Here is a 14645-nt window from a genome sequence, read left to right as displayed (position 1 = left end):
AACAGGATGCATAGTAAAAAAAAAAAGCACACACGTTTAAAAAGTTGTTCACCTAATGTTTCTGTTTAATTTCACTAACGTTTGTAATATCAAAAATTGATCTTATGAACCAATAAATAGCCATAAATCTGTTTATATATGTTTGGAAAAGCAGATTGCATAAAAATCACTTATCTTTCCTAAAGAAACAATGGGCATGAAGAAAATAGCCCATAATGTTTTTTTAATAATGTGATTTATTAATGAAATATAAGAAATAGCTCTTGCATATCTTTTCATTGCGAGACGTTCCTTTAAACCAGCATTGGGTCAATTGTCTCCCAGTTAAAAATCATTAAAACTAAAGACTAAGGCCAACGTGAGCTGCTTTTCCCTCAACATCACTCAACGGCCACTGAGGATTTTACCTCATCAGCTCTTTAAACAGAATTTGCAGGTGATGTTTTTCGCTAATCTCTGAGTCTTTTTTAAAATGGTTTTCAGTCCTGCTGTTTACTAAGTGATGTAACTGCATGTGGTTGTGTATTTATTTTTTTCTCCATTAGTTAAGAGACATTACAGCAGCATTCTTTTAAACTGAACAGAGATATATGTAGTGTACAAGAAACACCACTATGAAACTGTTAAATTTGCATGTTAAAGACCATCCAGCGTCTGAAAGAGAAGGGAATACATGTTATTAAATTGGGATCTAGTGAAAAATGCAGTGACTGCAAATAGCATTTTAAAAACTGGAATGTTGTGAAAATGCAGAACTCGTAAGAGTGCTAAAGAAATCTTTATGGCATATGATGTTTTTTAATCTATAATATTTTTAATCTGAGGTTATTGAAATTCTTTTTTCTCTTTCTGTCAGTAGATGACAGAGAATGTTATATATTCTGAGTTGAGCAGATAGAAATTGCTGTATTGAAGGCAGAGCTTCCTCATTCAGGTTCCAGTGTGTGCTGGTTTTTACTTGAGATGGTTTTTGATTACTCAGTAGTTCTCAGTCCCAGTCCTGAGTCACTCCTGGCACTTCTGGTTTTTTCACCAGATGGCTAATTTGCTTAAATTGTTAACCTGAGATTCTGTTTACTTTCAGTTCTCAAAACGCATGAGATGTGCATTGTAATTGGTGCAAACTCTATGCAGATCCGTGAATTTCAGGGCTGCTCTCATTCTGTTGTGCCTGCTGAAATATAAGGAGCTGGACTTCAGCGCAGATAAGATCAGATCACTTTATCAGACATATTCAATTTCTTGCATTAGGAATTCATCTTTTCACATACCCCGGCTTGCTCTCCATGAGGCACACAGACAGGGAGAGAAGCTTGGGGTCAGAGTGCAGGGTCAGTAATCTATACAGCACCCCTGGAGCAGTTGGGGTTAAGGGCCTTGCTCAGGGATTCCTCTGCCGGCTGCAGGATTTAAACCGGCAACGTTCCAGCCACAGGCGCAGATCCTGAGCCACAGTGCCACCGCTCCGCCCCAAGACAGGAGAAGGTGCTCCTGTCCTCAGGAATTTTCTGACGAATTTGGTGTGCTTGGATTCTGTCCTGTCTCAGTCTTGTTTGTTTGTTCAGCTCTTTTAGCCTGTCAGTGTAGGACAACCGTGATGGTGTGTTGGGTTCTCTGAACTGATTCCAACTCTGTAGTGTCTTTTGTTTGTAACATAGCGACCTCTAAATGAATTATTTTTATTGAACTGTATTGTGCAATTTTAACATCCCTTTCTCTAGTCAAAAACGTCGCATTTATATATCCTAACATTGCTTTCCTTTGTGTATACCAACATTCTCTAGAGGACATAAATGATTTGTTGAGGTAATTTCTTTTTTTGTGTCGTTTTTGTTTTTGCTTCTTCTTTCCCCCTTTCATATCGACTGTTTAGAAGTACAGTAGATGACATGTTTAGAAAGTAGGGGGAGTGAATTCTGTTGTGCAAGGAAAGAATGGACACTGCAATTGTGCAAATGACACTGTCTGTCACCCTGCATTGAAATCCCAAGAGAAAGGGGATGGAAAGCTGGAAGGTTGCCGGTTCAAATCCCACGGCTGGCAGAGGAATCCTACTCCGTTGGGCCCCTGAGCAAGGCCCTCAACCCCAACTGCTCCAGGGGCGCCGTATAAATGGCTGACCCTGCGCTCAGACCCCAAGCTTCTCTCTCCCGGTCTGTATCTCATGGAGAGCAAGCTGAGGTATGCACAAAGACAAATTCGGAATACAAGAAATTCTTGTATATTCTTGTATACAGTGCCTTGCGAAAGTATTCGGCCCCCTTGAACTTTTCAACCTTTTGCCACATTTCAGGCTTCAAACATAAAGATATAAATTTTTTATTTTATGTGAAGAATCACCAACAAGTGGGACACAATTGTGAAGTGGAACGAAATCTATTGGATTTTTGAAACTTTTTTAACTAATAAAAAAATGAAAAGTGGGGCGTGCAAAATTATTCGGCCCCTTTACTTTCAGTGCAGCAAACTCACTCCAGAAGTTCAGCGAGGATCTCTGAATGATCCAATGTTGTCCTAAATGACTGATGGTGATAAATAGAATCCACCTGTGTGTAATCAAGTCTCTGTTTAAATGCACCTGCTCTGTGATAGTCTCAAGGTTCTGTTGAAAGCGCAGAGAGCATCATGAAGACCAAGGAACACACCAGGCAGGTCCGTAATACTGTTGTGGAGAAGTTTAAAGCCGGATTTGGATACAAAAAGATTTCCCAAGCTTCAAACATCCCAAGGAGCACTGTGCAAGCGATCATCTTGAAATGGAAGGAGTATCAGACCACTGCAAATCTACCAAGACCTGGCCGTCCCTCTAAACTTTCAGCTCAGACAAGGAGAAGACTGATCAGAGATGCAGCCAAGAGGCCCATGATCACTCTGGATGAACTGCAGAGAACTACAGCTGAGGTGGGAGAGTCTGTCCATAGGACAACAATCAGTCTTACACTGCACAAATCTGGCCTTTATGGAAGAGTGGCAAGAAGAAAGCCATTTCTCAAAGATATCCATAAAAAGTCTCGTCTAAAGTTTGCCACAAGCCACCTGGGAGACACCCCAAACATGTGGAAGAAGGTGCTCTGGTCAGATGAAACCAAAATCGAACTTTTTGGCCACAATGCAAAACGATATGTTTGGCGTAAAAGCAACACAGCTCATCACCCTCAACACACCATCCCCACTGTCAGACATGGTGGTGGCAGCATCATGGTTTGGGCCTGCTTTTCTTCAGCAGGGACAGGGAAGATGGTTAAAATTGAGGGGAAGATGGATGCAGCCAAATACAGGACCATTCTGGATGAAAACCTGTTGGAGTCTGCAAAAGACCTGAAACTGGGACGGAGATTTATCTTCCAACAAGACAATGATCCCAAACATACAGCAAAATCTACAAAGGAATGGTTCACAAATAAACGTATCCAGGTGTTTGAATGGCCAAGTCAAAGTCCAGACCTGAATCCAATCGAGAATCTGTGGAAAGAGCTGAAAACTGCTGTTCACAAACGCTCTCCATCCAACCTCACTGAGCTCGAGCTGTTTTGCAAGGAAGAATGGGCAAGAATTTCAGTCTCTCGATGTGCAAAACTGATAGAGACATACCCCAAGCGACTTGCAGCTGTAATCGCAGCAAAAGGTGGCTCTACAAAGTATTAACGCAAGGGGGCCGAATAATTTTGCACGCCCCACTTTTCATTTTTTTATTAGTTAAAAAAGTTTCAAAAATCCAATAGATTTCGTTCCAATTCACAATTGTGTCCCACTTGTTGGTGATTCTTCACATAAAATAAAAAATTTATATCTTTATGTTTGAAGCCTGAAATGTGGCAAAAGGTTGAAAAGTTCAAGGGGGCCGAATACTTTCGCAAGGCACTGTATAAGAAATCTTATATAAATGTTCTAGTAGAGACTAGAGGCTACCTAGCCTCTGAAAAATCTGTTCAAACTTCGAAATGGTTTTAAGATCAATGTTGTGTCTTTTCAGTGGGATTCTCATCCACGGTGTTTTGGGCCCTCTCGTTTGGTGTATTATCCTCCAGATGCAGCAACGTTTTTTGCAGCATTTACGTAAAGAGTCCTTGGTGGCCATTTTGTGAAAACAGTCTAATCCAAAGCATCGTCCACATCCGACACAGCTTGCTGCGCTTGATAGGAATGATAATAATACCAGATAATGGCAAAACCCCTAAGCCTGTGCTGCTACAGAATGCCTGAATAGGGATTTAGCTTGGGTACAAGTAATAGTTTAAGAATATTGCCATGGGATATTCATTGCCAATGAGTACTAAAGACTAGCAGGTTTAACATCGTGCTAAAAAGAGGAGACTCATCCTGAAGCTTGGCAGGTTTCTTTTTCCCACACGGAGGCCTTTTTTTTCCATTTGTGGGGAGCTGTGAAGAGTATTACCTAGTGGTTTTACCAACTGCACTTCCAAAGGAATCAGGTTTTTTTTTTAGGTAGAGTAGCTCCGACCCAGGTATTGGCCAGCCTTACCTAGTCTTTGAGATCCACCAAGGTGTGTATTCTGTAGCTGATGGAGGAGATTGACCCTTTTGTGAATTTTGATGCTTGATGTCCGGCATGGTTTAATGGTTTTATTGCCAGTTGGATTAATAGTCACTGTAGGTCAGTTTAAAGTCATGTTCTAGAAATGCCAAGGGCCTTCCAGTATAGTTATGACAGTTCGTTGCAGGCTAGACTGGCAACAAAGCCCAGCAATGTCATTGTATTGCAGCACCAAATTCCCGTTTGAAGCAATATCCAAATCACAGTGAACTGGAGGATACTAGGTATGACATGTCCAACGGGATTTTGAGAAGATGGTTTTCACAACGTGCCCATTCCTAAGATTCGTGCAGAATGAATTTAGCCTGTCAGTCCTGTTTGCTATTTATAGTTTGATCATTGACAAAGTTCATGTCAGTCAAATATCTAAGGCCGCTTTTCTGTATCTAATTGCAGAATGGTTGGTGCTTCTATTTGGAAAGAAAAATCTATCCCGTGCCTCAAAGGAAATTATATGGTGCCTTTTTAGGTTCTGTAACTTGCATTCATTTTAGTCTGTGTTTAAGGTGTATTGATCTGCGACTTATAAGACCATGTGACCTTTTTTGGGAGGTCACTGCAGTTAACAAGCGTGTGTTGTTAGAGAGAGCTTTTTAATGATCTCACTCTTGGCTCTGTTTTTGTGAGGAATTCTGTTCTTGGAAAAAACCTGGCTTTAGAATGTGACAAATAAGGTTACTGCTAAAAAAGCAGCACTGTGTTCGTACCCCGTGGGTAAATGGTTGAGCCTTTAAATCCTGGCTTTACTCCGTCTTTCTGTTTTCAGACTGAGATTCGCTGCTTATAACTGCAAGCAATTCGCAATGCTGTGATCAGGAAATGGCAATCTGTTTCTTAGCAGGTCACTTGCATGATATCGCCAGCTAAAATCATTACTGGTCAACATTGTTTGTCAAACAGAGGGTCCACAGTAGACGTCACTGTACAGTACGCCTGTGACACATGTTTTGCTCCAGGTTGCACATGCTGTCTTTTGAGATTCTGTCCCATTTCTATCTTAGACCCCTGACAAGCATGTGTCTTTTCTTAAACCAGAAACTACTGTACACCCTGTAGAAAATCAAGTGGTTTATTACTTGACTTGTGGCTACTATAAGGAGAAATAAATCATTTTTTAAAATGCTCAAAAACGGGGACCAGGTAGAAAAAGGAACATGCTGAATTCAAACATGTAGATAAAAATATCATATGTGTAAGGCTAAGACTGAGATAGAAAGGTAACATTGCAATCGAGGATAAAATAAATAGGCCAAGGAAGAAATCAATTTGCCTCAGACTGAGGACAGATCAAGTTCTCTATTAAATAATGTTAGCATAGAAGGCACGGAATTATAACAGGTTCTAGAAGCACTTAAGATAAACAACCATTCATAGGCCTTAACTAAGCTTTACCAGTACTGGTTCTAGAGAGGGGTAATAACTGTTGTCTGGAAAATTGTTAATGCTTTGCCAATTTTATAAGGTATGAATCAATTTTGAACAAGCTACCCTGCTCTGTTGCTGAAGCGAATAACTTGGATTCTTTCAAGAAACTAAAGGCGATCCTTGGATAAGCTAGCTCATTCAGCAACCAAATAGAGAGTTTAAGGAGAATTTATGTATTCCTCTGTGGCAGAGTCTCTGACATCCACCAGGACAGTCGACCCGAATCTCGATTCATCCCTGAATTAGCTCTGTAGGACGCTGTACTGTAGGACTTGAAGTGTATAAAAAAGCCCCATAAAACAAACTTTTGGAAACCTGTTCAAATCCTACTGTCAAAATGTCTGTTTTAATTCCATCATATGAAAAATAATTGATTATGTTGTGTGTACGGTAGTTTCTGGTTTAAGAATTTGCCCTGGGTTGTTTGTGAACGAGGACATATTTCTTTTAGATTTATTTTCACTTACCCTTGTTTTAAATGTGGCTGTGAAGTCTACAAAGCCACATGAGTTTCGGTTTTTCAAAACCCGTGAGGGGATTGAATCTCTCGGTTTCCCAGTACACGTGGGGCACACACCGCGCGGTTTTCCTCCTGTTGTGCGCTCGCAGCCGGTGGTGTTCCGTGAGAAGCTGTCTGATGCTCGAATCCGGTCATGACTGTTTCCCCTTGCAGACTGCAGGGGATCTCAATGCACAGCCCAGCTGGCCCAGCTGGTGCACAGGGGCAGGGGACTGTGTTGAGTGTACATTCCCACTTGGGACCTGCTGAGCTGGCTTGTACAGTACCAGGTTCTCTGGATTTGAACAAAATAAAAAAGCGGGCATCGCAGAAAACAGGAAGAACAATATCATTTCTAGTCCATTTGTCAAGATCAATCCAAATTGAGACTCTCTGGGTAACAAGTTGAGAACCTCTTAAATCTGTCATTCGAAGGCAATGTCTTCTGACTATGGGCTGGGCAATAACATTAATTTATGCATTCTCCGCTATTTATCTTATCTGTCGTTGAGATTAAATTTATTTGATCTGTTAGCTTCTTAAAGATCTTTCGGGATATACATGAGAGTGGCTGTCACCTTGAGTGAGATGAAGAGGAGGAGGAGGTGAGGAACTCCCATCAGATTTCTAACACGGCCCAAAACGTGACTTGAGCAGACCCGAACGTTTGCCAGAATCCGATCTAGATTGTGATCACGCCGCACTTCTTCCTTTTGAAACTGTTACCAGCCATGTGGAGAAGTTCATCAGAATCCGTGCTAATGGATTTTTAATTAACCGTCATACTATCTATTGCTTTTAGTTAAAACCTAGCTGGTGGCATCTCCATTGTATTAAGAAAAGAATCGAAGTAGTGCTCGGTAATCGTGGAGTAATCTGAACCATCATATAAGTCAAAACCAGGTGCGGCACAAGTCAAGCTTAATTTGCCTATATTAGCATATAGAATATTTTTAGTCTTTTTACTTTGAATATACCACAGCTTATACAAGAGCCCTCAACTTGTTAAACTTGAAAAAGGGCAGATACTCATCAAGCTCTGGTCTGGTATTGTCCCATCATCACTTGTTTGGCTGGATTAATGTAAGTTTTAACATTGGACTAACGATGCATACCGATTTAGAATATCATGTGTGTATATATATAGAGAGAGAGAAGCAAATAATTTCTCAAATCTTTCATCTCCTTTGCCAACACTCGATTTTGTTTTATTTCTAACACCCTTTCTTGAAGTCACCCTGTGGAGTTTTGTTCTTGAAGACACCATCTCTATCAAAGATAAAGAAAAAAGAAGAGTGATCCACTCAGCCTTTTCCTTGAACACAAGGCCATTCACAGCAAAGGGAATATAATATTCCATTCTTAGCTCAATCATTTCAACCAGTGTCCACCTCCACCGACTTGCTCCAACCATTGACCCTATAATTTCTGGTTATGTGGGTATCTGTGCCTCCCTGAAGGCTTGCTCGTCACCAGACAATGTTCTATGTATTTATTAATGTATTGTGTGGTTGTCATTTTTCCCCCTCTCCTTTCTATAAATACAGTAAAACCCTGTTTTGTGAAGGATCAACTGCTGTCCCATTATTCTGTCCCGTTATTCAACTCACGCGTGGAATGTGTGCTGACCAGTCCCTGCTGAAGGTATCCATTTTCGCATCTGCTGCAGCTTGTCTCTCTTGCTCAACCTTTTTTTTTTTTTAACCCGAACAGTGAGTTGAAAACCAAATTGTTATGTACCGTCGTGGATAGTGCTTATTAAAACAGTCTGGGATCTACTGGACCAACCTGAGTGAAGTACCTCACCCGCGGCGCAACCAGATGTGCCCCACCTAGGATTTGAACTTGCAGCTCTCCTGTCTAGGAGTTCAGTGCCCTGGCTACTACAGTACTCCTGGTCATTTGCTGCAGAAACTTTGATGACAGTGATAACTTCATTGAGACGACTGAAATCGCGTGCTGACTGTGGAGTTAACGTGTTATTCATTATTTTTCAATTTAAATGCATTTTTCTTTCGTTGGAACGCTTATCCTTAGTACTGTCACACAGACCTTAAGGAATAAATATAAGGAAGGCGAAAACTAGTGTTTGGTGGTTTATGACAGAGATGAATCCACAGGTTAAAAACATCTGCATCTGCAAGGATATTAGTCTTCCTAGATGTGGAGCCTTTCCACTGATGTATTCAGAGCAGCATAGCCTAAATCTCAAGGTAGCTGCGCGACTGGGAAAAACACCATTGGGATAGTTTTATCTAGCTGATTTTTTCTTTGTTCAGTAGGAAAATACTTGCATTACACTTGCAGGCCAGTGAAACGAAATTCATAAATCTCAACTGGGGATGGGTTTTCATATTTTTATTTTCGTTATTCACTGTTTAATGCCAAGCAAACCACAAGGGCCAAATGTCTCTGACGTCTGTTTTCTAAAATCTATTTTCTAAAACCCATCTGTTTTGCAGCTGAAGGATGTATTGGAATCTCTTGATGTGTGTGCAGATTATCTTTGTTTTGCTACGATTGCTTCCAGTGTGTGATAAAACAAATTACATGCTCTTTTCAGATGACATAACAGAGAGCTTCCCTTATTGGTCTGTAATTGAGACTCCAGAGAGGAAAAGTAGTCTGTGTCTGATACAGTATGTCATTGATTACTTCCTACTTTTTCAGTTTGGATTCTTACCAGATTCTTTAATAATTGTATCGATCATCTTAAGCAGCTGAGTGTACAGTGATAGTTGACAAAATAATGTCAGCGGAAAAAGAGCTGCATGCAAATGATTGCCTCTTTATAGTCTCTGTCTTGCAGGTGGAACCGGAGCCAATTTAGTTTCCTAATTTAAGTGTTCTTTAGCACTGTGTTAATTTACAAGTGCATGGGTTGTTGCTGCTTGTGAAGGTGTTAAAAGAAGCTGAGGACTCGCCTCGTGCTTGGGTTTAATAGGATGTCTAGGTGTTTGGAGTCTGTACCGCACACACGCACACAAACACACAGACACTTACACTTACACAGACACACACACACACGCCCTCAAACGGGTCGAGCAGGTGGAGTGAGGATGAGTGATTTTTGCTCTGTCTTAAGGCGTTTCTCTCCCAGAGGAGGTGCGTTTCGGTGAGCTTTCAAATGGCCTTCTGGAGTGGAAACCAGATGTTGGTGAAAAAAACATTGCCATTGTCCTGTTGGAACATGTTTATATCATTATTTCTGTTTTTCTGGATCTTTTGCTCCCTCTTCCTTTTTTTTACTCAGAGCCTGTATTTTTACAGCCAGTCTTATCAGCAATGACCAATTATGTCCCTTTGCAGAACTGCAAGTCTAGTTTCACAAGGTCAGAAACAACTGTGTCCTCTTTCTTTTTTTTGTGTGTGTCTCTTTCCGGCTGACAGCGGCTTTTCTCACAGTTGGTTCTCTGCGGTTTTAGTGCAGTTCGTTTTCTGCTAATGACTATGGAACAGATTCATTTCATTTCTGTTTTCATGTCGTTCCTGATCACCAATAGTGATCTGTACAATTTCAACCATTTTGAGATAGGCAAAGGTGACCAGTTTACATATGTTCAAACACCTCTCTTAATGTGCAGGTCTGGATTGTTTGATTTCATAGCTTTACAAATGTATTCGTTTTATTTGGCTGATGCATTTATTCAAAGTGACTTATGTTTTCACCCATTTCTACAGCCGAGCTTTTTACTGGGGCAGTTTGGTTGAATTATCTTCAGGTACAGGAGCATATCAGCAGCGTTTCGCCTTGAATTTGAACCTGCAGCCCTCCAGTCACACAGAATAGTCCAATACTGTAACCACTGAGACACCTTGCAATTGCTTTGTGTTCTCCTGCTGTCGTCATTTAACCTTTTGAACTCTTCCATCAATCCTGCACGTGAGTTGGATCACCACCTGGTCATGATTGATTAGATGTGTAGGCTTATATCTGTGATCTGGTGACAGGCTGACTGGTGGCCGACATCCCCAACTCGACCATGGGACAAGTGGATCCTGTTTCAGTTCCATAGTACGTCCTTGCTATGAGAAGTATCTTGTGAAAAGATGACCTACAGACCACTCTGGGTCAAGAGCTGTGTAAATTGTTGCAAAACCAACGTGCAGGATGAGGAAAAGCATTGTAGCCTGGAGTGGGGCTTTCTCTAACTCTTACCCTTGACATCGAGTTCACTCTTCCAGATGCTGGTAAAACAAAGCACAGATCTTATGTAAGCTGTTCAGTCTGAGCTGACCACCAGGGGTGTGTTTGTGTGGGAGGGGGGGTGTTGTTTTTGAAGTTAAAGGGAAAGAGCATCCAGTCCTCTTTTAATTAAAGGCCAGTTGAGTTGTATTTCTTGGGACCAGGTGGGGCAAAATAAATGATTTGTATTTTAGCCCAATTAACTGCAAGCTCTTCCGCTTTCTAAAACGAGTCCGCAAAAATGGTAGTGAGTGCAATTGTGGAAAAAATCTTCAATGTTGCTGTGAACGAAGTGGTGAGCTTTCAGAAAAAGATAGGCTTCAGTTAGTTTATCCTCCTATCAGGACTACAGATCAATAGCAGACCAATTTAGGAGAATTATATCACCGGAATCTACATAATAAAGGCAAAATCCCTTTTGATATTCAGGTTCTTACCCTCCAGGGCCACGGATCCAATGTAGTTCAGTCCCTGCGTTGGCTCGAATCTCGAAACGTATTATTTTTCTCGTTGATAACATTTAAGATTGGAACAAAAGAAATGTCTGGTCAGTGGCACAGGAGGGGGAAGCACACTCGAGCTGTTGTAGGAGAGCCAGGGCAATGGTGTCAGCGATGCCACTATCACTAACACACTGACACTATCGCTACTTATCACTGGTCTTGTGAGCAGACGTTTTGCTCGTCCTCTGGGGTGTGTGTGTGTGTTGGGGGACTCTCCCCATGAGCAGAGTTGTCCACCTTGCATTTTCTTTTTTTTAAAGGGGATCTGTATTGTTGTATAACTTTTTGCAGAAAGAAATATCAGACAAAATATAGGCCTGCTTCTTGTAACAAGGAAAACCATGCCTCCTCCCCACCTCAATTCAGGCCCTAGAGATAAACATGATGAGCAGTTTGGTGTGTATTTTGTATTGAATTACCGTATTCCTTGATATTTCCAGAAAAGGTCATGTCATGTCACCATTTAAGATACCTTTTGGGGGTTCATGTGAGTCTAAAATATTAATGCCCTCCTTAATTTCCAGGTCTGAAGTTCAGGGACATACAGTATACGAAATCTTGAATAAAACTGGCTTTGAATATTTTTTGGATGAGTACATACAGTCGGTTTCAGTTCTCACTTTTGGTTTCCAACATTTCTGGTATCTGCAATGTATTTTTTTAATTATTGGCAGGCGAGGCATGACTGCAAATGATGCCAGAATTCACTCTGGACGTACAATAGCTCTCAAGTTGTAATGATCCCAGGCTGCCCCTTCAACATGAAGTACTTTAAATCGAAAGCCAAATGAAGAATTCTGTAGATCTCTGGAGAATGGGTGGGGTGTCTGCATACATCTATGTGTGTGCTCCTAAGGCTGCAATATACAGTTGTGTGCAAAAGTTCGGGAAAGGTTTCATTCTGGCAACTCTTCCATGCAGATCGTTCTTGTGTAAGCAACGCTGTACTGTGGACCTGTGGTCCACTACTCCAGTGTCAGCTAAACCTTTCTGCAGGTCCTTTGCAGTGATATGTACAGTACAGTAGTTCTGGTTTTGCATATCTGACCAGTTTACAAGCAGTTCTATCAGAGATTTGTCTGGGTCTTCCAGATCTCGCCTTGACTTCAACGGTTCCCCTTAACTTCCATTTCTTAATGATGTTTCTGACAGTGGAAATTCCAAGCTGGCAGCTTTTAGATATCTCTTTACTGCCTTCCCTTGCTTTGTAAGGCTCAGTTATTTTTATTTTCGAGTCCTCAGTCAGCCGCCTAGAGGTGCCCATGGTTGTTGAGAGTAGGCACAACACCCTGAGAGGTTAGAAGGGTCAGAGTATTTATTTGACTGTGGAATAGCCTTCAACAGGCTTAATTTAAGGCCTAACGAGTCAATCGAGTTTTGAGGCCTTAAAAAAAGTATTGATGAATCAAACTTTTGCACGTGGCACATTCGCTGTTTGATTTTTTTTCCAATCTGTTCAATTCAACAAATAAATAGTAACTATGGAAAAAAAATGTACAGAAATATTTTGTGCTTAGATCTGTACCCTGCAGAGGTTGTGCTAACTTCTTTTCGCTTACGGATGCAGTGCCCAAACTTTCGCATGCCACTGTAAATAGTAATTGAGTCATATTTATTTGTCCATCCACCCATCCACTGTAGCCCATTCAGGGACATGGGGAGCTGGAGCCTGGAACAGTGAGCGCAAGGCAGGGTGCACCCTGGACAGAACTCCAGTCCAACTTGGGACACACACAGACGCAAACACACACAGTTTTCCCAGAAGCCAATTCACCGGTTAACCAGTTAACAGTTAACCGGTATGTCTCTGGACTGTGAGAGGAAACCAGTCCTACGCGAGTATGGGGAGAGCACAGAAACTCAAAGCAGATAGCAGCCCAGGAACTGAACCCAGGGCGCCGGCGCAGTGACATTTCATTCATACTCTTTACAATACCCCAAATTGTTCTGTTGAATGAAGGCTTATAGGGTTTAGGAAAGCATGTATTTCTAAAAAGGAAGTAAAAACAACACAAGTTAATTCTGAGAAAATGTTTTGCTGGATGTTGTTGAGTGGGTCTCTGTGAACTTTGTACACACTTTTCCTGCAGTAGATGCAATATTTTATAAGGTGGACCTTTAGAACTGGTTTGAACTGGATTGGAAGAAGGCTGGACACAAGGGCTGCTACTGTATGTAACTCTGTTCTGTTATATAGGAATGTGTGCTGCCAACCTACAGTAAGTAACCAATTGTATTAAAAGAAGATATCTTTAGCGTACAGGGAGGTTGGAAGATGTGCGTGATTTTGGAACGCTGCCAATCTTGTAAGCACAGGGAAGCGTGATAGATAAAAATATTTAAGGACTGTTCTAGTTTAATTACTTTGAGAAAAATACACTGAACATCTCTGTGTGTTTCGCTCCCCATGAGCATGAAATAAAAACGACTTTTAACTTCTGAGACAGACTCCTGACTGTCTTAAAAGGGGAAGCGGGGGAAAATTGTTCCAACAAAGTATTTGCTTGTTCTTGGATGTCTGTTTAGTTGCCCGCAGTGTGAAACAAAGAGAGGTAGAGTATGCTTGGCTCTTTGAAGGTTGAGGTTTTTGATTGAAGGGAGACAAGGAGTCCACATGTTTCTGTAAAACGTGTAATACCGGTTCGGTAGCTCTCTGAGCCCTGCCCAGCAGATGAATGTCAAACATAACTCTGCTTTTGTAAAAATAAAAACACGTTTTTATGGTACTAGTCTCCAACTCAATTTATATTCACATTTAGCATATTTGGTTGGTAATGTTGGGTAAAACAGAAGGCAACTTTTCTTCAATCAATTTTAGCATGTTGTTATTCACATAATGGTAAGTTATTTCGCAGTCCTCTGTGTCTGCTGTAAGTTAGGGCGAGTGGGAGTAAATAGACGTTTCAACCATTGTAGTCTGATGCTACTTTCATTACTTATATCATCTTGGCATACAGCCTGCTGGAAATAATTTAGATTCATTATGCCTACCTGCTGGAAAAGTCTGTGTTGAGCGAGTGTGCTTAATGATGTGGATAAAACAAAAGGGGTTTGGATACAAGATGTCTAACACAGGGGATTAATAAATGAATTCCTTTTTATTATTATTGTATTTTCAGTGTAAAAAAATAAAAATGACCTGACATTGTTGTCATCAAAAACTGTGCGAGTTCCTCAACCCCCTGGCCCCTGAAAAAAAAAGTAAAAATAAAGAGAGGCTTGTGTGCCATTTTGGATTTCCAGTCATTTATTTACTTTGCTGCCTTGCAGCGCTGGGACCTTGGGTTTGGGGTACCGGCACCCCTCAGTTCCTGGGGTGCTATCTGCGTGAAGTTTTGTACGCTCTCCCCTTGTTCATGTGCTTTTCCTCTGGGTGCTCCCGTTTCCCCCGACAGTCCAATGGCATATTGGTAGGTGAATTGGGTTCTGGGAAAGCTGTCCCTGGTGGAAATGCAAGCCTGTTTGTGTCTGTGTGTG

At 41.2% G+C, this 14645-nt stretch overlaps 1 protein-coding gene across 4 annotated transcripts in view; it reads left to right on the top strand.

Moving 5' to 3' along the window:
- Positions 1 to 14645, top strand: part of LOC148675329 (membrane-bound glycerophospholipid O-acyltransferase 2-like) — a 136953-nt gene that overhangs the window by 28414 nt on the left and 93894 nt on the right. For 2 of the 4 annotated variants that reach the window (XM_088626569.1, XM_088626567.1), the window contains exon 1: positions 13247 to 13387. The exons of the other annotated variants lie outside the window; for them this stretch is intronic. In XM_088626569.1, the coding sequence (XP_088482695.1) occupies positions 13262 to 13387 (126 nt within the window). In that variant the 5' untranslated portion in view covers positions 13247 to 13261. Of the gene's footprint in view, positions 1 to 13246; positions 13388 to 14645 lie in introns of those variants that run through there. 4 annotated transcript variants of the gene reach the window in all.

Source organism: Lepisosteus platostomus, chromosome 3, assembly GCF_059453375.1.
Source record: "Lepisosteus platostomus isolate fLepPlt1 chromosome 3, fLepPlt1.hap1, whole genome shotgun sequence".
Lineage (NCBI taxonomy): Eukaryota > Metazoa > Chordata > Actinopteri > Semionotiformes > Lepisosteidae > Lepisosteus > Lepisosteus platostomus.
Note: the sequence above shows the minus strand (reverse complement) of the source record. Positions and strands in the feature narration are given on the sequence as shown.